The following is a 26,161-nucleotide window of genomic DNA, read 5'->3' as shown; positions in this document are numbered from 1 at the left end:
TATGTTTTGACATGTGATGTTGACAATTTGTGTTTTAACAGTTACACTTTTTAATTTTTTCAAGCTGTGTCTATTGTTAAACTAATTATTGTCTGACAAAAATATTTTCTGAACATCCCCCCCCCCCCAATTTCCCACAGCCGTGAACAATAATATTGATAAAAACAAACATTGAAAGTTTAAATAGATAAATACCAAAAAAACCCTTACAAATAAATATTAATCTTATTTGTCAAAATTACATATTAAGTCAAATGAATTCTGCCAAGCCTAAGTATCACTCCTTAGACATGCAATTCTGTAAGCTCATCAGGACAGAGGGATGCTGATCTCCATGCGAATCCCCAGTGACTCCCCTGTCACAGGGTCAGTGCAGGTTTTCTCCCTCTTGAGCCTGTGCTTAGGCTAGTATAATAGAGTCCTTCACGCCTTCTTTTGCTGGTTCACCCAAGTGTCTTTATTTACAGGGTTCATGCAGTTCCCAGATCCCCCAACAGCTAGTGCCCCACAGACCCTCCCCAGAGTCTCCTAGCCTTTGAGGCTTCCTTCCTTGGTAAGGAGACAGCGATGCTGCCCTCCTGTCTTCTCTGGGGCTAGTCTCCTCACTGAGGTTTGCCCAGGGCTTTTATAGTCCTCTGGTGCCTCAGCCCAGCTGTCACCACGTAGCTCAGCATGCTCCTCAGAGCCAGCCCTTCTTAGGGCTTGCTGCTGGGCTCTCTGCTGAATACCTGCCTCTCTTGCCCTGGCCTCCTGGCCAGAGAGTAGGCTGCAGCCAGCATTCTGGCAGGGCCTTAAAGGGGTTTACCCCTGCCCTGCCACACCGCCCCCAAAACACACACACACACCAGCAGAGGGGGCTGATTGCAGGATCGGAGCCTTATTGGGACATTTCTCACCAAAGCTTCCAATGCTGAAATGTTACCTGTGATCTGGCTCCAGCTCAGCAAACAGCCTAAATCACTTCCAGGAAGGGAAACACCCCGTTGCTGCTGCTGCAGGCGGGGCATATCTCTGAGCTCACGAAATAGAAACTTACCCTGTTCCACTGCCCGGAGGGAGCTATGGCCACCGACAACCCCGTGGAAAGTCTCCAGGAGGAAGCTGCATGCCCCATCTGTCTAGAGTATTTTAAGGACCCAGTAATTATAGACTGTGGGCACAATTTCTGCCGAGCCTGCATTGCCCAGTGCTGGGAGGGATCGAATACAGACACCTCCTGCCCTCAGTGCAGAGAAACTGTGCAACAGGGAAACCTCAGGCCCAACAGGCAGCTGGCAAATGTCCTAGAAATCGCCAAGCGGCTGAGTTTACAGGCAGCGAAGGGGGCAGGAGGAGAGAGGGTGTGTGGGGAACACCAGGAGACTCTGAAACTGTTTTGTGAAGAGGATCAAACTTCTGTCTGTGTGGTTTGCCATCTGTCCCGGGCTCACAGAGCTCACACGGTGGTTCCCATAGAAGAGGCTGCCCAGGAGTACAAGGTAGGGAATTGCTGTCAAGTTTAATGAGTAATAACTTTGGATTTTAATTACAGGCTGATTTCACTGAAAACTGCCTGTCACAGGCGTGAAGCATCACTCAGCTCTGTAAAGCCGTCACTGTACAGGAGATGCTATAAAAAAATGAATGATCTGGCAGTGTGGCCACAGAATCAGAATATCAAGTCTTAAAAGATATCGGCTGTGGGAAACTTTTCTCTGAGATTCTGAATGCTTTTCAAACCCAGCTTCCACTGCTGAAAGAAGGGGACTATGAACAGATCATGGTGTCTCCTTTTGGTGATTCACATGGGCGGAGCTTATTTTGTGGGTGGAGCTTCAAAGAATCAAGCCACCCTTGGCCCTCTTCTCCCCCGCCCTCCCTTCTAATCTCTGCTCATTTATGAAGCTGTTTTGCTGGATGCAAAGGCTGCTTTTCCACCCCATGTCTCTCACCGCCCCCTGCTGGCTCCCTCCCTCACTGCTACCCTGCAGCAGCACTGTAGGGGTGTCAGCCGAGCAGTCCCAGGATCTCTGAGCAGCAGCAGCAGCCCTGGGCCCTTGAGCAGAGAGGAGGAGAAAACTCAAGGGATCAGAGAAAAGCGAGAGAGTGAAACGGGGAGATCTCTGGCAGGGGCTCAGGAGGGAGCTCTGGGGGGCTGCTGGGGTGTGGCACAGAGCGGGGCTGACAGGGGAGGAGCACGTTGCTCTGCTGTGTGAATGAATCACCTGCTGTCAAAGGGGAAGAGAGCCCTGGGTTATTGCAGCTCTGGAACATAGGCGCCAACTTTCTCCAGCGCTGGTGGGTGCTCGCGCCCCCTGGCCCCGCCCCAACTCCACCCCATCCCTGCTGCTATTGGACCCCTTCCCCAAATCCCAGCCCCGCCTCCTCCCCTGAGTGTGCTGCGTTCCCCCTTCTTCCCCCCTCCCTCCCAGCTGTGACAAACAGCTGTTTCGCGCTGCTGGGAGCTGGGGGGGGAAAAGCGGGCACGCTTGCGAAGGAGGCAGAGGTGGAGTCGGAGGTGAACTGGGCGGGGGGTGGAGAGCTGCCTGCACCCACCAATTTTTCTCCGTGTGTGGTCCAGCCCCGGAGCACCCACAGAGTCGGCGCCTATGCTCTGGAGCAGTTATAATTATGGGTGGCCCATTCCCCCAGACCGAGTGTGTTCCCTGTTCCTCACTGACTCCAGCCACATCACAGCTTCACCTTGTTCAGTTAACGGGACTGCACTGGCTCAGGTGCTCAGCTGCTGCCTGAGGGAGGCCACATGGGAGCCTGGACAGACGAGAGCACAGTGGGGTCTTGTTCCTGGCCTGGGTCTGGGGTACAGTGGAGGGAGGTGCTGTCCCAGCCTCTTCACTCGCACTGGCAGGAGGGATCGTTCAGAACCTTCCCAGCTGCTTCGCCTCTGGCCTGTGCTCAGGGATGGGAAACTTTAGCTAAAACACAGGCTTTGAGAAGTCCTGAGTGTCTGCACAAAGCAGAGCCCCCAGTCTGAGACTGGCATCTCCGCTCCCATGAGACCTTTGGGGCTGGCAGAGCCGAGTCTCCTTCCAGGGTATTTTACTGTTTATGTATGAAATGCCAATATGGATAGTACTGTCCACCCATCGGACAGGCAGACTAATGGCTGTTTCTCGCACACGATGCCCCTGCAGGTGAAACTCCAGGGAGCCCTGGGCCCTCTGAGGAAGGAGCTGCAAGAGGTCCTGGCTCTGATGTCTAAAGAAAAGAAGAAAACCACAGAGTGGCAGGTGGGTGTACGGGTTTATTCCTCCCTGAGCCCTTTCCCCTGCAGCGTTCCCAGGAATGCTGAGACCGAAAAGCTCCAGGATGAGGTTATGAACCTGCTCTGGTTGTTTGCTCTGTTGCACAGACTTGGTGCTGGCCATGGGGGGCTAATGCCTCTGGCATTTGGGGAGACCGGGCATGAGTACTGGAACCTCCCCGCCGCCCAGATCATCACCCTGCCCACTCCCATTTGTCCTCCTCTCCCCGAGGCCTCGCCCACGCTCCCTTCTTGCTCTGCCCCATGCCCCACACCCACTCAGACCACTCCCCAGTGGCTCCCCGCTCACCGTTCCAGCTCTCTCCTCTCTCCCACCCCCTCCCCCAAGGCCCCCTCGCCTGCCACTTGCTCCTTTCTGCCCCCTCCTGCCTTAAGGGCGTGTGACAGGGGAGGGGCAGAGAGGAGCAAGTGGCGGAGCCCCCCACACAGCTGATGGCCGCAAGCGGCGGGTGCTGTGGGGTTTGGGGGAAGAGCAGGAGCGAGGACTCTGGGCGGAGCTCAGGCAGCACTCCAAAGGCGGCAGGTCTGCAGCCTGCCTCCAAAGGGAGGGGCGCGGCATCCTGTTTGGGGAGGCTCGGCCTCCCCTGGCCTATGGTACCTGCCATCCAGGGTGCTGGCAGCATCAGGCTGTGTCTCCGGTGGGGATCTCAGCGCAGCAGCTCCTGTAGGCGGAGGAGGAGGGGCAGTTCCTGGCCCTTGTACAGTGGTGCAGACCCACCCCTGAGATCTCTGATGGGGCAAATTCTCCATACTGGGTGCAGTGTTTTCACTATTCCATGGATCCTGTTTCCCTCCTGCAGGTGGGGAGGGTGTGTCGGCTGCTCCAGCCATCGGTTTTCAGTGGCCTCCATGACAAATCTCTGCAGCTTCTCTGCAGCTTGGAGGAAACAGATTGTTCCTTCTCTCCCTGCACCCAGAGTCCCTGCAATGAATCTGCCCAGTGCTTGGGCCAGACTCTGGAGCTGGGCACTGGGAGGAGGATTTGCCCCCATGGGTGAGGTTCAGATTCATTCAGCTGGCTGGGCTGGGGGCACGCTGGGAGCTGAGCTCCTCTGAGCATCGAACCCAGTGGTGGGTGTGGAGCTCTGTGGAAAATCTGCCCCCAGGGTGCATCTACATGGCCCCAGCAGCTAGCTGCAGGCTAGTCCCTGAGTGACACCCAGGGGTCTGGGTGGGCGTGAACAGCCCATGCTGCTGCGGCTTCATAGCTACTAGTGCCCGAGCTCGCTAGATCAAAGCTAGCCGGGGTTGTGTCTACACACGGTGCTGTCAGACCTTCATTGCAGTGTGGACACCCCCTGAGTGAGCAGAGCCAGGCAGTGCTCAGCCACCTCGCAGCCTCTCTTGCCATCACGTCGCCACTTCATCCCAGGCACCTGCTACTGTTACTGTGACTTGACCTGTGCTCGTCTGTAGCAGGTGATGAACCCAGGGGACAAAATGTCTGTACCGGTTCACCTGCCTTTTCCAGTGAAATCCCTGCAGAGAGCGTGGGGGGTGTGAGGAAGACACCAGCAGCAGGGAGGAGAGGAGAAGCAGGTGTCCCACTGTTCAGATTAAAATGGCCATTTACAAGAGCTGAAATGCTCAGAGCTGGGTGCCTCTGGTTCTGCATTTGAAGCCGTATTTAGAGCCTGGTGGAAGTGGGCTGGTTTCCAGAGGACAGAACCGCAGCAGCTCCCACTCCCCGCACCGGAAACAGTTGGTGCTCAGTTCCTCAGACAAGAGGGATTTAGGTGCATAACAATTAACAGCTGTCTGGAATGTGTCCGGCAAAGTTCCCAGCTGGCACCATGGAGACAGCTGCACCTTGGGACAGTCACTGGGGTGTTTCTGAAACCCTTGATTATTGCCCAGAGAGAGCGAGTTACGTCCTACAGCACCAGAGGTCACAGCCCAATGATCAGTGTCACTCGGTGCAGAGTAACTGCAGCCCCAGCGACTGTGAGATGAGGCCCAGCAGGGGCGGCCAGTCACCCACTGAGAGGGGCCGTCATGGGCTTGAGCCAGGTGGGGAGTATCCCCACGGGCGGGAGCAGGGCCCGGGAGGTGACAGGCCCCCATGAAGGATGCGCTGTCCGTGTCTGATGGGGGGAGATGTTAGGGGATATGGTAACGCTGCACCACTCGAATTAGCTGTAACTCAACAGCTCCCAGGGGGCAGGAGGGGAAGGAGGCTGCAGGCCCACGGCCCTTTGCAGGGTCCAGGCCACATGCACAAAGCCTCGGGCAGGTGCCAGGAGGGGCTCCGGAGGGAGCCGAGGCTTGTCAGGGCTGTACCCGAGTTGTCTGAGTGCCCTGTGGCTGCAGCGCTCCCAAGGGTGGGGTGGGGGTTAGTCTGGGGGATGGGTCGGTGTCCAAAGCCCATTGGCAGATGGGCCCAGGGGTGCTGGAGGGCTGCCCTGGGGGCTCGGGTCAGCCGGGGCAGAGATACGAGGTGGACATTACAGCACTCAAGCAGCTGCCTCTTCAGACACTGAGCTCGGCCCGCCCCCACCAAACAGGTGAGCTGGACAGACAGACGGGTTAGAGCCCTGCACAGGGAAGGGGAGGGGGGTCAGCACAGGGCACAGGCTGGTGGGGGGAAGGGCTGGGGGCGCACATACTGGGGTTTCAGGGAGGAGGGCTCTGGGGGCAGGGGACAAGGGCTGGGGAAGCTGCTGAAGCCCCTGGCCCTTTTGGCATCTCAGGGAGAGGAAGAGGGACTTTTCCCAACATCACTGTGGCCCGAGTCACACTGGAGGGCAGGCTCACCCCAGGGTCACCCAGCAGCTCTGGGCTGAGTTGCAGGGGAGCTAGAGAGGCCAGTGCAGAGCAGCCAGCCCCTCCCCCTGCCAGGATCAGCACCGGCTCAGCATCGTTCCCATAGCTCCCTTCAGAGAGCAGGTGGGGACACAGCTGGCATCAGCAACCTGCTACTCTGTGAGCCTGGAGGGCTCCCTAAAGACTGCGATCCCAGGGGCACTGGGCCCATGGGCATGGGGCACTCGGCCAGGCTCGGTGAGGCCAAAGCCCAGCCCTGACAATGCCCTGGGCGCCCAACACCCATGTGAGCCCCAGGATGGCACCCAAAGGACTATTAGCACCAGCCCTAGGTCCTGAACATTGCAGCCCTGGCAGCTGGTTGTCAAAGAAGGAGCATTGCCCACATCCCGCTGTGATGGGTCCCTGGGGTGTCTGAGTGCCCAGCACTTGGCAACCAAATCCCCCCATGGACGCCCTGTATAGCCCCCTGTAAATCTTTACTGTCCCCTCAGTTTCTCCCCACTCCACTTTGTCCATCCCATGCCACCTGCAATAACATACTGCATCTTTACAAAGCACCCGAGACAACCCCACTACGGAACTGGCCATGTGAAGTAAATTCCCTTCCAAACTGATACTGATCTAATATCCCCTGTTTCATGAACAGAGGCCCAGTCTGTGTAACTCAACATCTGGCTCACATTTTCTCTATGCCTTTCCTATTTTTCTATCTCAAGGGGAAAGTGAAGAATAAGAGAGAGATGGTTTCAGGTGAATTTAACAAACTGCACACACTGCTGAAAGAGGAGGAGCAGCTGCTTCTGCAGAGCCTGGAGGAGGAGGAGAGGGAGACTCTGCAGAGACTACAGGAAAATGTCACCAAACTCTCCCGGCAAAGCTCCTCTCTGCAGCAGCTGATCACAGAGATAGAGGAGAAACGTCAGCAACCGGTTGCGGAGCTGCTGAAGGTGAGACGGCATCAAAATTCTCCACCCATCCAGAATTATAACTCAGCTCCATGGGTCTGGATTCCAACAATTAGAGTCAATGTGTTCTGTGGTTTACTGACAAACAGAACATGAGGCTAAGGGCTCCATCAGTTCCCAAATATCACAGTTCATGTTAGAGGGGAATTCTCCTCATGGAGATCCAGTGAGGCCGTGGGAGATTAAATGGATAATACAAAATGATACTGAGCTGAACCCATCCCTGCTCTGACCCCAGAACACTGGACCCAACACAGTCGATAAACACAGATACTGATGGGTTGTATCCCTAGAAGGGAGAACTCTTTAGCTAAATTCCTGTCTCCCCTACAAAAATGAAACAAGTGGTCAAAACAGTGAAGCCTGGGAGGGTTGATCTATTTTCAAGATGAAAGTTTGATGCCCAGAGTGAGACTCATACAGTTTTACGCACATTGTGTTCATACAGGACATTAATTCTCTTTTTCCTTTCAGGATGTGAAAAGCACATTGAGCAGGTGTGTTTCCTATGTTCATTGCTCTTATATTCTTGGTGGTGGTTCTGGGATGATGAGTGTACAGAGCAGCTGAGTGATGATGGGACGTTTTCTTCATAGGAGTGAGAATGTGAAACTCCAGGAAGCAGAAGCTGTTTCTACTGACCTGAAGAACGTGTATAAAATTTTCCTTGACATGAGGGAAGCGCTGGAGAGATTCAGAGGTGAGTGGTGTCTCCTGGGACATTCAGCTGTATTGTGCCTGGGGATCTGGACATAGCCTGGGACCCCAGGACACGCTTGCACCCAGCTGACAGGCTTGGAGCTGTGTGATAGCTGGAGGCTGATGCGCTGAGTGCTGGGCAGTTTGCCTCCTACTTACAGCCACCTGCTGGTACTTGCCCAGATGTCTGACCAGGCCCCATCACTGTGACATCCTGACCCCTCCACGGCTGTGTTAATGGGTGTCCCTGAGCCAGGTGCTGTGAGGCCTGGACTGGGTCCATAGTGCTGGGAGCTGCACAGACTGGTAAAGGATGCTGTGTCTGTGCCTCTCTCCTGGGACAGGTGAGGGCTGCGTTGTGTGGCCACCGCTCAGCACTGCCCCAGCCCCCATTAGCCAAGGCTGGCCGAGCTTTCTGAGCTGGAGGAGGGGCAGGTCTGGCTGCTGTGGTCTGACCTGGGCCGTGTGTTACTGGGTAACAAGCTGAATCCTACGGGCCCCTCGTCTGCTCTGAGCACAGCCCAGTGTGAGGTTGGGTCAGTGGTTTGCTTCTCAGTGAGTGAGACTCACACACAAGAGTGTGATCCTGTCACAGTGTCTGAGCGTGAGCTGCCCCCATCCAAACCCCTCCCCACAACCCCAGCGCGGAGACTGGGGGCAAAGACAGAAACCTGACAGCGAGGAAGGACAGAGAAGAAGCGAAGGCCGAAGAGAGGGGGTCTGGGAAGGTTCAGTGAGCTCGGTCTGTGATAGTTGAACTGGCCCTTTCATCCTACCCCCGCCCTCCTCTCTTCCCACCCCCCATCCCCAGCAGGGGGCAGTCGAAGGGGCCAACCTGGGTGTGTCTGTCCCGGCCGATGGAGGCTGTGCAGTGGGTGCCGGCTGCAGGGCCAGGATCTCAGGGCTCCGGGGAGCAGGAACCCCAGGCTGTGGGGGAAGCAGCTTCCTCTCTGTGGCTGGCTGGAGCCAGCACATCCCGGATCCCCTCCCCCCTCTCTGCCCCCAGCCCAGCACAGTCTGTGCCCACCGGACCCTGAACACGGCTGGGCTCTGGGCCATTCCACAGCCCTGGCCCCTGAGCCTGTGGGGATCCTGAGCCAGTCACCTCCGTGCCTCCTTCTAGGGGATCAGCAGCCCCTGGGGAGCCTCCTGTCACCCCCCAGAAACCCCATCCTGGGCAGGGCCCCAGGCCCTGAGTCACTCGCTGGCTGCTCCCGGCTGGCCAGGCCCAGGGTCTCCAGCAGGGCCCTTGGTGCCGTCCCCGCGCTGGCTGCCAGAGCTCCCAGCCCCTGGCCCAGCCCGGCCTGTTGTCCCAGCACTGACCCCTCCCCTGCGGGTGGGGGGGACCCTGCTGCTCTCAATGGCTGAGCCCCCCCCCCCGCCGCGGCCTCTGGTGCTGCGCTCGCAGGCTCAGCCCGTGCCAGGGCCAATGCGGCGCTGCTGGGGCTGCTCCTCCCCCGGCACCTGGGTTCTCTGGGTCGGGGCGAGTGGCCGGGCGAGTGGGCAGGGACCTGCTCAGAGACACGCGCCCTGTGCTGCCCCCAGAGGGCAGAGACCAGCCAGGGCCGGGCAGCAAAGCGCCACTGCGCTGGGATTAACCCTTTCCTGCCACCCCCGCAGCAGCCCCGGCCAGTCAGTTGCACTCGACTGCCCGCGCTCTGACCCCAGGTTCCCACTCTGTGATGCAGGCTCTGCTGGGGTCAGATGCTGTGGTGAGGGGCCCACCCAGACAGACTGAAGAGAGCGAGGCTCTGTCTGCATGGGGAAGGGGCAGCAGTTCTGTTAAATAGGTTCCAGTTTTGTAGACTCATCGTGGGGTGGCCCCCTCAGAGTTGTCACAGAGTATGGGGGAGTCCAGGCCCTGCACCCCTCTTCCTGGGATTCACTGAGACTCTCAGCCAGCCAGTAAAACAGAAGGTTTATTGGACAACAGGAACACAGTCCAAAACAGAGCTTGTGGGTACACCCAGGACCCCTCAGTCGAGTCCTTCTGGGGGAGCAGGGAGCTTAGACCCCCAGCCCTGGGGCTCCCTGTGTTCCTCCACCCAGCCCCAAACTGAGATTAAACCCACCCAGCAGGTTCCCTGCTGCAGCCTTGGTCCACATTCCTGGCAGAGGTGTTACCTCCCCCTCCCCCTCCCGGCTCAGGTGACAGGCTCTCAGGTCTCCCATCCCCAGGACACATTCCCAGGTCAACACTCCCCCCTCCCTGCTGCGTCACATCATCACAGTGGTGAGGCGCCCACCCAGACAGACTGAAGAGAGCGATTTCAGAGTAACAGCCATGTTAGTGTGTATTCGCAAAAAGAAAAGGAGTACTTGTGGCACCTTAGAGACTAACCAATTTATTTGAGCATGAGCTTTCGTGAACTACAGCTCACTTCATCGGATGCATACCGTGGAAACTGCAGCAGATATTATATACACAGAGATCATGAAACAATACCTCCTCCCACCCCACTGTCCTGCTGGTAATAGCTTATCTAAAGTGATCATCAAGTTGGGCCATTTCCAGCACAAATCCAGGTTTTCTCACCCTCCACCTCCCTACACACAAACTCACTCTCCTGCTGGTAATAGCCCATCCAAAGTGACAACTCTCCTCACAATGTGCATGATAATCAAGGTGGGCCATTTCCTGCACAAATCCAGGTTCTCTCACCCCCTCACCCCACTCCAAAAACCACACACACAAACTCACTATCCTGCTGGTAATAGCTTATCCAAAGTGACCACTCTCCCTACAATGTGCATGGTAATCAAGGTGGGCCATGTCCAGCACAAATCCAGGCTTTCTGCCCCCCCCCTTCCCCCCCCCGGGAACACACACACACACACAAACTCACTCTCCTGCTGGCAATAGCTCATCCAAACTGACCACTCTCCAAGTTTAAATCCAAGTTTAACCAGAACGTCGGGGGGGGGGGGTAGGAAAAAACAAGGGGAAATAGGCTACCTTGCATAATGACTTAGCCACTCCCAGTCTCTATTTAAGCCTAAATTAATAGTATCCAATTTGCAAATGAATTCCAATTCAGCAGTTTCTCGCTGGAGTCTGGATTTGAAGTTTTTTTGTTTTAAGATAGCGACCTTCATGTCTGTGATTACGTGACCAGAGAGATTGAAGTGTTCTCCGACTGGTTTATGAATGTTATAATTCTTGACATCTGATTTGTGTCCATTTATTCTTTTACGTAGAGACTGTCCAGTTTGACCAATGTAAATGGCAGAGGGGCATTGCTGGCACATGATGGCATATATCACATTGGTGGATGTGCAGGTGAACGAGCCTCTGATAGTGTGGCTGATGTTATTAGGCCCTGTGATGGTGTCCCCTGAATAGATATGTGGGCACAGTTGGCAACGGGCTTTGTTGCAAGGATAAGTTCCTGGGTTAGTGGTTCTGTTGTGTGGTATGTGGTTGTTGGTGAGTATTTGCTTCAGGTTGCGGGGCTGTCTGTAGGCAAGGACTGGCCTGTCTCCCAAGATTTGTGAGAGTGTTGGGTCATCCTTCAGGATAGGATGTAGATCCTTAATAATGCGTTGGAGGGGTTTTAGTTGGGGGCTGAAGGTGACGGCTAGTGGCGTTCTGTTATTTTCTTTGTTAGGCCTGTCCTGTAGTAGGTAACTTCTGGGAACTCTTCTGGCTCTATCAATCTGTTTCTTCACTTCCGCAGGTGGGTATTGTAGTTGTAAGAAAGCTTGACAGAGATCTTGTAGGTGTTTGTCTCTGTCTGAGGGGTTGAAGCAAATGCGGTTGTATCGCAGAGCTTGGCTGTAGACGATGGATCGTGTGGTGTGGTCAGGGTGAAAGCTGGAGGCATGCAGGTAGGAATAGCGGTCAGTAGGTTTCCGGTATAGGGTGGTGTTTATGTGACCATTGTTTATTAGCACTGTAGTGTCCAGGAAGTGGATCTCTTGTGTGGACTGGACCAGGCTGAGGTTGATGGTGGGATGGAAGTTGTTGAAATCATGGTGGAATTCCTCAAGGGCTTCTTTTCCATGGGTCCAGATGATGAAGATGTCATCAATATAGCGCAAGTAGAGTAGGGGCGTTAGGGGACGAGAGCTGAGGAAGCGTTGTTCTAAATCAGCCATAAAAATGTTGGCATACTGTGGGGCCATGCGGGTACCCATAGCAGTGCCGCTGATCTGAAGGTATACATTGTCCCCAAATGTAAAATAGTTATGGGTAAGGACAAAGTCACAAAGTTCAGCCACCAGGTTAGCCGTGACATTATCGGGGATAGTGTTCTTGACGGCTTGTAGTCCATCTTTGTGTGGAATGTTGGTGTAGAGGGCTTCTACGTCCATAGTGGCCAGGATGGTGTTATCAGGAAGATCACCAATGGATTGAAGTTTCCTCAGGAAACTTCCTCAATGGATTGAAGTTTCCTCAGTGGTGTCTCGAAGGTAGCTGGGAGTGTTGGTAGCGTAGGGCCTGAGGAGGGAGTCTACATAGCCAGACAATCCTGCTGTCAGGGTGCCAATGCCTGAGATGATGGGGCGCCCAGGATTTCCAGGTTTATGGATCTTGGGTAGTAGATAGAATATCCCAGGTTGGGGTTCCAGGGGTGTGTCTGTGCGGATTTGATCTTGTGCTTTTTCAGGAAGTTTCTTGAGCAAATGATGTAGTTGCTTTTGGTAACTCTCAGTGGGATCATAGGGTAATGGGGAAGGGGCAGCAGTTCTGTTAAATAGGTTCCAGTTTTGTAGACTCATCGTGGGGTGGCCCCCTCAGGTACCACCCTCAGTCATTTCAGGGTGTCTTGGCAAGCATCTTGCCTCAGTTTACCCTCTTCAGCACTTCTTAAATTACACCTCATAGTCCAAAAGATCTGAGAGAAAAGTCCCCTCCTGGGGTCCTCTCTGAGTCCAAGTAAACCCCAAAATAAATCTTTTCCTTCACTCTGCTCCAGCCTCCAGCTCTCACTCAAGCTCCTCACTGTCCTCAAGTCAGGAGTCCTCAGTCCTCCTTCCCGGAGCTGGGCTTGGATTAGTTTCCATTGTGGAATCACATGACTCCAGCCCTCCTTCCCGGAGCTGGGGTCATTTCAGACTGTGCCTTTATTCCCTGCATCCACTTTCTCCAGCCGGTGGCAGCTCTCCAGGGCTCTGTCCTGCTACAGCTGCTGCTCTCATTCTCATCTCTGGCAGCGCCTCCCCCTTAGGGGAGCTCCTCTGTCTAGGACAGTGGTTCCCAAACGTTTTTGGTCATGCCCTCCCTTACCTGGTTTGTGCCCCCACCCCGGGAGCTGCGGTAGGGAGCTGGGCCAGGAACAGGGCTGCAATTGGGGCTAGGAGCTGGGGGCCGTGTCTGGAAGTGGACCCGCTGTTGGGGCTGGGAGCCACAGGCTTCAGCTGGGAGCGAAGCTGCTGGTGCAGCCTGAGCTGAAACTGGGGCTGCAGTTGGGGCCAGGAGCTGGGGGCTTTGGCTGGGGGCGGAACCACGGTTGGGCTGGAGCTGCAGCTGGGGTCGCAGCCTGGAGCAGGGCCAGGAGTCGGTGGCTGAGGCTGGGGCCGGAGCTGCAGCTGGGGCTCAGGGTGGGGCCAGAGTGGAGGTGGGGGCAGAATAAGGCTGGTTGGCGTTCCCTTCCCGCCACCCATGGGGGCTGCTCCATGCCCTGCCATGCCCCCAAATGTTCCTCCACACCCTCTAGGGGGGCACGACCCACAGTTTGGGGACCACTGCTCTGGAAGCACCACTTCCAGGCTCCTTGCTCTGGTGAGCTCTCCTGGGAGCACCTCTTCTCGGCAGCTTCCTGTCCCTAGGATTCCTTCAGCTGAGCCCTGGTAACCCTTTTTCAGGCTCATTAGCTATTTAGCTGCCAACTAGCCACCTAGAGATTTAATTACTTCCAGGTCGGTCTGGGTTGTCTCATTCTCCCGTACAGGAGCCTGTCACAGGTAGTCTGGTCCCTAACTCCTATAAAAGGGCCAGCTCTCTTCATACATTTCCCCCCACCCCCAGAGCCAACCTGTATTCAAAGGGAGGCTTGACCAGGGCTGATACTTGGTGATGTTCCGCAGCTGGGGTGGTGTGGGGGGTACTTCCTGCCCTGCTGCCAGAAGGAAATCTGCAAGGCCCTTGGCGATAATTTTCTTCTCGTCACCCAAGTGTGAAGAGACCAGGAGTTTGATTTCCCAACTTTCTATGTAGCTCATGTCAGGGGTAAAATCCCCCATAGTCTTCAGCATGTCGTAGTTCAGAACAACTCTTTGGCCATAGCAGAGGTAGTCAATAACACTGGGCTTTCATCATTGGTGCGATGGTCCTGTAGCAGATATGGGCTGGCTACAGAGCTTCCCTCTCAGCCAGATAGACACCAGATGTGTTCATCACAGAATCCTTGAATTTTCTGCCAAGTATGTCTGAGGTCAGCTTAAAGGTGGTATTTTACACCCAGCGCTACCTAGTGGTTGAACAGCATAATACAGTTTAGTGTTCCATTACATCTCCCCCGTTAAGTTCTACATTCCGACCATTTATAATATTTACATTATGGCACTGTCTTTGAAGTTCAGTGCAGATCAGTCTGTTAGGTGTCTCTGAATGGTGCTGGTCTTTTAATTACACAACCCAAACAGGTAACAGCTTGGTCATCTGGCTGTCCATTAGTTCCACCAACTGACTGTGGTCAGTCTGGAATCCTTGAGTCATCTTCTTGTTCTGCATCCATCATCTGTGGAGTTTGCTCAGTTGATTGTTCTTTCCAAGGAACAAACTGTAGATGTTGACAGTTTCTGTTGAACTCTCCTCTCTTGGTCTTGATCACATACAACCTGGGTGTTGAATTCTTTTTCTTTACAACACCTGGAATATTCCATTCTTTTTCTCCATCCAGTTTGACACAAACATGGTCACCAGGTTCTAGGCCTGGTAGTTTTCTAAGTGATGTCTGTTGTAAAAGTGTTTGCAAGCTCTTTTTGTTCAATTTGACTACTCTTTACGTGTCTGGTAACTTCGGAGATAGATTCTTTTCCAAAGGTGGGAGGGTAGTTCTGAGTCGTCTTCCCATCAGGAGTTGTGCTGCACTATATCCGGTAGCTGCTATTGGGGTTGATCTATAACTCAGTAGAGCAAAGAATGGATTTTCCTGCTGAAGGATATTCTTCACTGTCTGTGCAGCTCTCGCAGCATCTCCATTCGCTTGTGAGTAATATGGGCTTCTCGTAATATGAGGAAGATCATATTTTGTTTGGATAAATTAAATTCTACGTCAGTGAATTATGGTCCATGCTCTGTCACAAGTTCTTCTGGAACCCTGAAATGCCCAAAAGTTCCCTTCAGTTGCTCTGTAACACTTTGGTCTGTTATGTCTTTCAAGTACACTCTTTCTATGTACCTGGAAAAATAGTCCACGACTACCAGATAAAGATGTCCCCTGAATTCACATAACTCTGCAGCTAGTCTCTTCCAAGGTCTCTTTCATTCAGACTAGCTCCTTGTTAATGTCACTAATTACTACTGGCCGTATCTTTTTCCCCGCAGCCTTCAGTAAAGAGCTATGGGAGCCCGTGGGGAAATGTTTCTACCAAGGGCAAATTTAACAGCAGCTCTGAAGTGTTTCATAGCTGATGTCCTGAGCCTGGCCTGGCCGTAGCTGTGTGTTTCTGGGGATGTTAACAGTCACTCACTGCAAGTCCCTGGGATTTGGGCTCCTAAGTTTCTGGGACACGTTTGAAATAGAGCTGGGTGTAATTATGGGGGCAAATAGTTTATTTGCTGAAAGATTGTATTTTGGGTCGACTGAAACTATTCCTGAATCCATGTCGAGTTTGCTGACGAGTTTCAATGAACAGAGAAAGGTGCCACCGCTTCCCTTCCAGCCTTTAGCCCCGTGGCTGGGCCTTCAGCGGGGAGCCCCGGTTCCATCCCCCCCTGGGATGTGGGGCAGGGATTGGAATGTGGGAATCCAGGAAGGGCTGGAACTGCTGCACTCCATGTGTCTGGTGTGGGGCTCCCACAATCTCTCCTGCTGAAGACGTCCCCCTTTGTCTAAACACTGCCATGGGCACTGGGCCAGAGCGTGGGAGTGAGACTGACTCTGCAGCCCCTGGTCCAGTGACCCTGTAAATACTGATCCATAACCCCAGTGAGGGGAGGGGTTCTGGCCCCTGGCACACCAGTGTCTCAGCCATGTCGGTGCCCCACTGAAAACCTCGAGTACAGATGCGCTGCACTGGTATGAACTGGGCCTGGCCCCTGGCGCAGCTTCTCCCAGATGGAGTGGGCAGCAAGTGGGGAAATGCCCCCTCCCCTCCCCACTGTCCCAGCCTCATTAGCAATGGCCCCTGTTCCCCCCAGAACCCCTCAAATCCTATCTCCCACTACCCTGTCCCCTTCCAGCGAGCCCAGACACCCTGCCCGTGCCCTAGCATGGAGAGTCCCAGCTGCACCCCGTGGGTCAGGGCTGCACCCCCAGTGTGTGTGGGGATGGCACCAACCTGCTCTTAGCAACAAACCAGCCACACACGGCCCCAAAGCAACAGAGATTCCCTGGGGCCTGCCCCTTTCACCTTCCCTCCTGCCCCCCTTCACCTCCCTCTCTCCCCCTGGCACCTGCCTCTCCCTTACCCTTACCTCAATTCCTGTGCCCACCTGACCCCTGCCTCTATCCTGTCCCCTCACCCTCACCCCAAACTCCTCCTGCTCCCCCTGGGACTCTGCCCTTCTCCCCACCTTTGTCTCCCTGGCATCTGCCCCTGCCCTCCACCCACCTCTGCCCCCTGGCACCTGCCAATCTCCTCATGCCCCTGTGCCCCCTGGCTCCTGCTCCTCCCTTACTCCTGTGCCCACCTGGCCCCTGCCTCTATCCTCACCCCTCCCCTTCTTCTCACCCCCTTTCTGCTCCCCTGGGCCCCTGCCCCTCTGCCCCCACTTTGCCTCCCTGGCATGTGCCCCTGCCCTCCACCCACCTCTGCCCCCCTAGAAATCACCCCTCCCTTCTCTGGAATTAAATTTTCAGACCATTGACCCTACAAGTGTAAAGTTTTATTGAGTCAAATTGCTAAATTAAATCTCGTCATCTAAAGCATGTTAAAGTGAATTAAGAAGGATAGAGAATACCCAACTCATTTATTTCTCAAACAGGTTGAGGGTCGTCCTGTCACCTGCCCCTCTCCCCGAAACATCTTTTGCACCCTGGAGCCCACCCATCACTTCACCCCCATGCTACCTCCTGGAATGAACCTCTCCCCTTTCCCCCTCTGCTGCCATTTCTCCCACCCCTCCCCTCACCCCCCCCGCCCTCCTGGTGCCTGTCACTGCCCTCACCCCCTCTGCCCTTTCATGCCCCCCCCCACCCATCACCCTCCTCTGCTGTCTTGGCTCCTGCCCTTCTCACCCCCCTTAGCCCCGCCTGTTACCCATCCCTCTCCCCACCCTCTCTGACCCCTGACACCCTTCCCTTCCCTCGTCCCCCTGTGCCCACCCCTCCTCTAGGCCCACTCTCACCTTCTGGATCCTGCCCTTCCCCATTCCCCTCTCCTAACACCTCCCTCTACCCACCTGCCCTGCCTCTCTCCTCACCCCTCTCTGGCCCCTCGTGCACACCCCTCCAATCGTCCCCCTCTCTACCTCCTGGTGCCTACCCCTCCCTCCTCTGCCCTCCCTGTGTCTGACCTTCTACTCAACCCCCTCAATCCCCCTGGCACCTGCCCTTTCCCTGACCCCCCTTCGAGACTGAACTGAGCGGGGTCACTCTGACCAGTGACCTGGGGAAGTTCAGGGCCCCCTCTCTGGGACAGCGCATCCGCTATCAGGTTGGCACTTCCCTTCATATGGACCATGTCCATGTCGTAATCCTGCAGGAGCAGGCTCTATCTCAGGAGCTTGGTGTTGGCTCCTTTCATCTGGTGCAGCCAGGTCAAGGGATAGTGGTCGGTGTACATGGTGAAGTGTCGCCCAAAGAGATATGGCTCTAGTTTCTTGAGGGCCCACACCATGGCCAGGCACTCCTTCTCGATGGCCACGTAGTGTTGCTCCCGGGGTAGCAACTTCTTGCTCAGGTACACGATGGGGTGTCTCTCCCCCTTTTCATCCTCCTGCATTAACACCGCCCCCAGTCCCATGTCTGAGGTGTCGGTGAACACCACAAAGGGCTTGTCAAAGTCTGGGTTTGCCAGAACTGGGCCACTGACCAGAGCCTCCTTCAGCGCCCGGAAAGCCTCCTGGCACTGCTCGGTCCCGATCACCTCATCTGGCTTCCCCTTCTTGCATAGCTCAGTGATGGGGGTGGCTATGGCGCTAAAGTGGGGCACAAATCTTCGGTAGTATCCTGCCATCCCAATAAAGGCTTGGACCTGCTTTTTGGTGTGGGGAGCAGGCCAGTCTCTGATCACCTCCACCTTGGCTGGTTCCGGCTTTAGGCGGCCGCTCCTCACCCGATGGCCCAGGTAAGATACTTCAGCCATCCCCACCTTGCACTTCTCGCTTTTACAGTCAGCCAAGCCCCCTGAGTCAGTCCAGCACTTGTCTAACCTGGGACATATGGTCCTCCCGGGTCTGGCTAAAGACACAGATGTCATCAATATACGCCATGGCAAAACTCTCCATCCCCCTCAGTAGCTGGTCCACTAGGCGCTGGAAGGTGGCTGGCGCTCCCTTGAGGCCGAAAGGCAGGGTCAGGAACTCATAGAGCCCCAGAGGGGTGATAAAGGCCGATTTCAGCTGGGCATCTGCATCCAGCGGCACTTGCCAGTAGCCCTTTGTAAGGTCCATGGTGGTAAGGTACCGAGCTCCCCCCAGCTTGTCTAGGAACTCGTCAGGCCTGGGCAAGGGGTAGGCATCAGATACAGTGATGGCATTGAGCTTCCGATAGTCCACACAGAACCGGACCGACCTGTCCTTTTTGGGGACCAGTACCACCGGCGAGGCCCAAGGGCTGGCAGATGGCTGGATCACCCCCAAAGCTAGCATGTCCCGGACCTCTCTTTCCTGGTCCTGAGCAGTTTTCCCTGTGACTCGGAACAGGTGCAACCCTGTCTGCACCCAGTGGACAGTCAGATTAGTGCATCCAGGCTGGTTGGAAAACAGCTGTCGGTAAGGATGCAGCACCCCCCTGATCTCAGCTTGCTGGGCAGGGGTTAGCTGATGCAAGAGGGGAATTGTTTCCAGGGGGGAACCAGCTCTGGTCCCAGGGAATAGATCTACTAAAGGGTCATCTCCCTGCTCCTCCCACTGTCCACACACGGCCAACACCACATTCCCCCTGGCATAATATGGCTTCATCATATTCACATGGTACACCCGGCGGTGGTGCGCCTGGTTCGACAGCTCCACCACATAGTTTACCTCATTGAGCTGCTTGACAACCTTGAAAGGGCCCTCCCAGGCGGCCTGTAGTTTATTCTTTCTCACGGGGATGAGAACCATCACCTTATCCCCGGTGGCATAGGCGCGGGTTTGCGCCGTGCGGTCATACCAGACCTTCTGCTTCTTCTGGGCTCTGGCCAGATTCTCCCTGGCCAGGCCCATGAGTTCAGCAAGTCTCTCTCGGAAGATCAGGACATACTCCACCACTGACTTTCCATCGGGAGTGGCCTTCCCCTCCCATTCGTCTCTCATCAGGTGTAGGGGGCCCCTTACCCTCCTTCCATATAACAGTTCGAAAGGCGAAAATCCGGTAGATTCCTGCGGCACCTCCCTGTATGCGAACAGCAGGTGAAGTAAGTACTTGTCCCAAACCTGCGGGTGCTGGTTCATAAAGGTTTTCAGCATCATCTTTAGTGTCCCATTGAACCTCTCCACCAGCCCATTGGACTGAGGATGATAAGCTGAGGCTCAGTTGTGCCGGACCCCACATTTCTCCCACAAGCACCAGAGCAGGGCCGACATGAAGTTGGACCCTTGGTCTGTCAAGACTTCCTTGGGGAACCCCACCCAGCTGAAAATGGTCAGGAGCGCATCTGCCACGGTGTCTGCTTCAATGGAAGCTAAGGGCACTGCCTCGGGGTAGCGGGTGGCAAAATCTACCACCACCAGAATGTATTTCTTCCCCGACCGGGTCGTCTTGCTGAGGCCCCACGATGTCCATGGCCACCTTCTGGAAAGGCTCCTCTATGATGGGCAAAGGTCTCAAAGCCGCTTTCCCCTTGTCCCGGGCCTTCCCCGCCCTCTGACAGGAGTCGCAGGATCGGCAATACTGCCGGACCGTGGTAAAGACCCCGGGCCAGTAAAAGTTCTGTAGCAACCTCTGCCGGGTGCGCCAGATTCCCTGGTGCCCTGAGGGGGGGATGTCATGGGACAGATACAGGAGCTTGCAGAGATACTTCTGGGGGACCACCAGCTGCCTCCTGATCCCACAGGACTCTACTTCCCTTGTGGGAGCCCATTCTCGGTACAGGAACCCCTTCTCCCACAGGAACCTCTCCTGGCAGCCTCTCCTCATGGTCCGTCCCACACTGAGGTCGGCCAGGTCCCTGAGCTTCCGCAAGGAGGGATCTTTCCTCAACTCGGCCTGGAACTCAGCGGCTGGGGAAGGGATGGGGACCGGTTCCCGCTCACTGGCCGGGTCTGAGGCCACAGCCTCTCTGAGCCGTGCCCCTCAGCGCTCCCTCCCCCCCAGGGGAGGGTCCTGCGCCTCCGGTGTGGTACCCTCCCCAAGGTCAGGGTGCAGTGCCCCTCGCCAGCTCTGGCTACGGGTCACAACCAGGGCGGTCTGGGGCTTGCTTGGCCAGTCCTCTAGGTCCCCCCCATCAAAACCTCAGTGGGCAAATGGTGGTGTACCCCCACATCCTTGGGGCCTTCCTTGGCCCCCCATTTCAGCTGTACCCTTGCCACGGGCATCTTAAATGGGGTCCCACCCACCCCCTTCAGGGTCAGGTAGGTATTGGGCACCACCCAATCTGGGGCCACCACCTCGGGCTGGGCCAGCGTCACCTCTGCGCCCGTATCCCAGTATCCATTGACCTTCCTCCCATCCACCTCCAGGGGTACAAGGCACTCTGTCCGGAGGGACAGCCCTGCGCCCACCCTGTAAACCGAGCACCCTGAGCCCAGAGCCTCCAGCCCTCTGGCGGAGCTGGCCTGGGGTACTCTTCCCTCCTGAGCAGGTGGTAAACTGGCAGCCCCCCTTGCCTGGGTCGTCTGCCCCTCGTCCAGCTGGGTCCCTACCCAGTTAACCCTGGGTAGGTTGGGTCTGCTCAGTCTGTCCCTGAGCCTGGGGCACTGGGTCCGTACGTGGCCTCTCTGGCCACAGTGATAGCAGCTCAGGTCACGTTGGTCCCCTCGAGCGGGTCGGAGGGGCCTGACACCAGGCGTTCCCCTTTGGAGGGGGTTCTCCCTATTTCCCCGCTGGGAGGTCCCATGGTAACTCTCTCTCTGCATCAGGGGTGGCCTGTTCTTTTGGGACTCCTCCCGGCTACCCCCTGACCGATTGTTCACAAACTCGTCGGCCAGCTGCCCTGCGTGCTGTGGGTTCTCTAGCTTTTTGTTCACCAACCACAGCCTCAAGTCGGAAGGGCACTGTTCATACAGTTGCTCCAGTACAATTAGGTCAAGCAGGTCCTCTTTAGCTCGGGCCCCAGCTGTCCACTTGCGGGCATATCCCTGCATTCGGTTGACCAGTTGTAGGTAGGTGACTTCAGGCGTTTTACGCTGACTCCAGAACCTTCTCCGGTACATCTCGGGGGTCAGCCCAAACTCACGGAGCAGGGCCTGTTTGAACAGTTCATAGTCCCCTGCCTCCTGCCCTTTCATTCGGCTGTACACCTCCACGGCTTTGGGGTCCAGTAAGGGGGTGAGAAACTGGAGCCTGTCAGCAGGGTCAACCCTGTGCATCTCACAGGCATTCTCAAAGGCCGTCAGGAAGCTATCTATGTCCTCCCCCTCCTTACGCTGGGCCAGGAAGCTCTTATCAAAGCTCCTTACAGTCTTGGGTCTCCCCTCACTCACTGCAGTCGGGGACCCACTGCTCCTCAGCCTGGCCAGCTCCAGTTCATGCTGTCTTTGTTTCTCCTTCTCCTGACGTTCCCTCTCCTTCTCCTCCTGCTCATGTTTACGTTGTTTTTCATGATCCTCCAGCTCCCTCATTTTCATTTCCCTCTCCCATTCCAGCCGCATCCGCTCCAGGGATGGGGAGCTCCGCTGGGAGGATCCCCTGCTGGCTGCCGGCGTCAGGGTGCCCTCGGTATTCCCTGGGCTTCCCCCAACCCTTCCCCCAGGCCTAGGTAGGAAGGGTCTTGGGATGTCCTCGGCAGCAGTCTGACCCCTCCCAGCCCGGTCAGGCCCCAGGGCCACGCTGTGTCTACCGGGCGGCTTCCCTCAGGGACAGGGATCGTGTCATCCAAGCGATCCCTCTCCTCCAACTGGGCAATCAGCTGTTCCTTGGTGGACCTTCCAATGCGCAGCCCCCTCTGCCTGCACAGCTCCACCAGGTCGCTCTTAAGGCGTTTAGCGTACATCTCCCTGCTGGCCACTCGCAGGCCTCGGCAGCTTTCCACGGTTTCCAGGAAAAACCCCTCGTGTGCCAGTCCTTCTTGAAGTCACCATCTCTTTGCCAGGGTCCAGCTGCAGACTCCTCCGCCCCTGGGACCGCTCACTGCAATCCCCCGGGGGACCCTGTTACTACAAAAGTCCTTCTCTCTGGTCACACACTCCCAGGGGTTAACCGCCCCCTGAACCGTCTCTCTCTGAATCTTCAGCACGCCTGGTCCCCGTCAATCCCCTTTCGTTTTACTGTTCCCCAGTCACTTACTGCAGGAACCGCCGTTCACGGGGTGCAGTACATCCCACCGCTACCACCAGTTGTCACAGAGTGTGGGGGAGTCCAGGCCCTGCACCCCTCTTCCTGGGATTCACTGAGACTCTCAGCCAGCCAATAAAACAGAAGGTTTATTGGACAAAAGGAACACAGTCCAAAACAGAGCTTGTGGGTACAACCAGGACCCCTCAGTCACGTCCTTCTGGGGGAGCAGGGAGCTTAGACCCCAGCCCTGGGGCTCCCTGTGTTCCACCACCCAGCACCAAACTGAAACTAAACCCCCCAGCAGGCTCCCTTCTGCAGCCTGTCTTCACATTCCCGGGCAGAGGTGTCACTTCCCCATCCCCCTCCTGGCTCAGGTTACAGGCTCTCAGGTCTCCCATCCCCAGGGCACATTCCCAGGTCAACACTCCCCACTCCCTGCTGCATCAGGGCATGTGCCCCTGCCTTCCACCCACCTCTGCCCCACTGGAAACCCCCCTCCCTTCCCCCCCTGCCCTCCTGGCACCTTCCCCTCTCTCCCAAACATCCCCTGCACCCTGGAGCCCACCCATCACTTCACACCCCCGCTATGTCCTGGCATCCAACTCTCTCCTTTCCCTCCTCTGCTGCCATGTCTCCCACCCCTTCCCTCACTCCCATCTGCTTCCTTGGTGCCTGCCACTGCCCTCACCCCCTCTGCCCCCTGATGGCCGTCCCACCCCTCACCCTCTTCTGCTGTCCTGGCTTCTGCCCTTCTTACTCCCCTCAGCCCTCCTGGCACCTGCCTCTCTCCCCACCATCTCTGACCCCTGGCACGCACCCCTTCCCTCACCCCTCTGTGCCCACCCCTCCTCTAACCCCACTCTGACCCCCTGGCACCTGCCTCTCCCCAATGCCGTCTCCTAACACTCCCTCTACCCACCTGCCCCTGCCTCTCTCCTCGCCCCTCTCTGCCCCCTGGTGCTTGTCCCTCCCCTGCTCTGCCCTTCCTGTGTCTGCCCTTCTGCTTAACCCCCTCAATCCTCCTGGCACCTACCCTTTCCCTTACCCCCCGCACCCTTCTGGTGCCGACTCCTTCCCCCTACCCCCCCAAACACCTGACCCTCCCCTTGTCCCCTTCCTGCCTGGTGCCTACCCCCTCACTACCCTCTGCCCCACTGACCTCACTCTCCTCTCGCCCCTCTGCCACCATCATCCATGCCACCTTCTCTTTATTTCTCACCTCTGCCCCTCCCCTCGCCCTCTGGCTCCATGACACCTGCACCCCTCACCACCCCTCTAGTCCCCTGATGCCAGCTCCTCCTCTGCCCCAAGTCCCAGCTCTACCCTTGCCCCATCTGCCTCCCTGGTGCCTGCCATTTCCTTTGCCCCCTCTGCCCGTTTGGTGCAAGTCCCTTCCCTTGCCCCCCTTTGGACCCCTGGTCTCTGCCCTTCCCCTCACCTCAGCACTGCCCCGCCCCTCCCCTCCCCCTCTCCTAATCTCTGGGTCCCACCCCTGCCTTCATCCTCCCTCTGCCCCCCTGGTGCCCACATCTCCCTTCACACTCCTCTGCCCCCCTAGGTCCTGCCCTTCTCCACACCCCTCTCTCTGCCCCCCTTCGGCTCACCTGCTCCCTCACCCCCCATTCTGCCCCCCGGCACCAGTGCCTGCCCATTCGCTCCCCCCCATGGTTCCACCTCCCCACTCCTCATCATCTCACCCCCTGGCAGCTCACCCTCCCCTTGATTTCCCCTGCCCCATTGGAGCTCCGCCATTCCCTCACACCCCTCTGCCCCCTGGTGCCCGCCCCTTCCCTTGCCCCCCGCAGCCCCCTGGGGTCCATCCCCTTCTTCTCCCATGGAGCCCACCCCTCCCCCTGACCCGCTGTAGACCCCGGGATCCTGCCCTTCGCCCCCCTCTGTTCTTATGGTGCCTGTCCCTTCCCTTGTCCCCTCATTGCCCTTGTGCCTGCCCCACCCCTCTACGCCTCCCCCTCTACTCCTGTAACCTGCCCCACCCCTCTACCCCTCCCCCCTCTGCTCCTGTCACCTGCCCCTCCCCTCTACCCGTCCCCCCTCTACTCCTGTCACCTGCCCCTCCCCTTTCCTCTCCCAGCATCAGCCTCTCCCCCCCCTGCCCCCACTGACACCTTCGCACCCCTCCCCCGCTCCTCCTGCCCTTTCCCCCCATTGTCTCCTCACAGGCAGAGGGGCCCTGACTCCCCTCAGGCAACAACCCCCCCCAGTGATTAACGGGGATGCAGGTTAATTTCCCTTCGATCCCAGTGACCAGCCCCTGCCCCCGGCCCTGACTCTGTGACTCTCTCCCCAGTGGACGTGACTCTGGATCCAGACACGGCAAATCCCTGGCTCGTCCTGTCTGAGGATTGGAAACGTGTGAGACGCGGAGACAGACGCCAGGGTCTGCCCGACAAGCCTGAGAGATTTGATAGATATGCCCTTGTCCTGGGCGCTGAGGGGTTCACGGGCGGGAGGCGTTACTGGGAGGTGGGGGTGGGAGACAAGACTGAGTGGACTCTGGGGGTTTGTCGGGAATCTGTGAGCAGGAAGGGGAAGGTCACACTCACACCTGGGAATGGATTCTGGGTCATGTGGCTGAGGGACGGGGGATACAAGGCCCTCACATCCCCCTCGACCCCCCTCCCTGTGAGCGTCCGGCCCAGCCGGGTGGGGATTTTCCTGGACTATGAGGCGGGCGAGGTCTCGTTTTACAATGTGACTGACGGGTCCCATCTCTTCACGTTCACTGACACCTTCTCCGGGACGCTCCGCCCTTATTTCTATCCCGGTCTCAACGCTGGGGGTAGAAACGCGGCTCCCCTGATCATCTGCCCGGTCCCGGCTCCGGCCGGGGGGAATCTCGGTCCCTGACAGTGACCCCGCGGCACAGACCGGCCCCCCCAGCGCTGCTGCTCCTCTGTGGTGGGGGCCGGTTACTGCAGCTACTGGAGTCTTTCTGCTGACCGGACGCTGCCAGTTTCCCTTTTCCACTGGAGGGTCCAGTCGAAAACCGGACACCTGGCAACCACCAGCCCTCACCTTGCCCCATCCCCTGCCCCAGGGGCAGCAGATGGTGGGGGATGGGGTCATTCACTCCTGCCAGAATTTTCTAGCCCTGTGAAATCTCAATGTAAAATAGGAAAGAAAAAAGATTATTCTAATTTAGAAAATATTATTGTAACAAGGTGTAAATACAAGAATATTTCAATTTACATTTCAACAGTATTTCAGAAACAAGCATCTAAACATATTTTTAGAAATGGAATAATTTACATTTATTTTCTGATTCTTCCCTCAAATCTGTATTGAAGTTTAACTTCTCTAAATAACGTCATTTGTATTTCAACTGTGGAATTTCAAGAAATCCAAAATATTTATCTTCACAAAATAAACTATTAAATTGTCAGACGGGATTGTTCAGTTACAATGTACATGTGTCATAAACATCACAACTACACACATGTGCAGCTGTTCTCTCTCTCTCTCCCCCCGGTCCTCTTTATTGTCTTGACTGGTTCTCTCTGGAAGGCAGGGCACATACACCCACCTCCTGCACTACACCTTTGAAAATTAATAGGTGAAAAAATGATAGAATTAATAAAGCAATATATTTAAATTATCTCATACAAGATTATGTAATATTCTTTGAAGTTCTGTCAGCATTAATTCACTTTCTAGCTGCACATAATCGGTAATCAAGATATGACCCTTCCTTTCTTTTTCTCACAAAACGCGGTCCCCAACCTCAAATGCTGTATTCTTAGATACCAGGGGTCGGC

General features: G+C 56.2%; 1 protein-coding gene across 1 annotated transcript; it reads left to right on the top strand.

Annotated features, from left to right (window-relative positions):
- The first annotated feature begins 1,061 nt into the window (after positions 1 to 1,061).
- Positions 1,062 to 25,862, top strand: LOC144275267 (E3 ubiquitin-protein ligase TRIM39-like). Its single transcript, XM_077834463.1, has 6 exons — positions 1,062 to 1,478; positions 3,135 to 3,230; positions 6,748 to 6,978; positions 7,471 to 7,493; positions 7,593 to 7,696; positions 24,694 to 25,862. The coding sequence occupies exons 1-6, from the start codon at positions 1,062 to 1,064 to the stop codon at positions 25,251 to 25,253; spliced, it is 1,431 nt and encodes a 476-aa protein (XP_077690589.1). The 3' UTR covers positions 25,254 to 25,862.
- The last annotated feature ends 299 nt before the right edge of the window (positions 25,863 to 26,161 follow it).

This window comes from Eretmochelys imbricata, chromosome 14, assembly GCF_965152235.1.
Source record: "Eretmochelys imbricata isolate rEreImb1 chromosome 14, rEreImb1.hap1, whole genome shotgun sequence".
Lineage (NCBI taxonomy): Eukaryota > Metazoa > Chordata > Testudines > Cheloniidae > Eretmochelys > Eretmochelys imbricata.
This window is presented reverse-complemented; position numbering and strand designations above follow the sequence as displayed.

Coding starts and splice junctions, on each gene's coding strand:
- LOC144275267 (XM_077834463.1), top strand. CDS start 1,062: ATGGCCACCGACAACCCCGTGGAAAGTCTCCAGGAGGAAGCTGCATGC. Junction 6,979..7,470: donor CGGTTGCGGAGCTGCTGAAG/GTGAGACGGCAT, acceptor TTTTCCTTTCAG/GATGTGAAAAGCACATTGAG. Junction 7,697..24,693: donor AGCGCTGGAGAGATTCAGAG/GTGAGTGGTGTC, acceptor CTCTCTCCCCAG/TGGACGTGACTCTGGATCCA.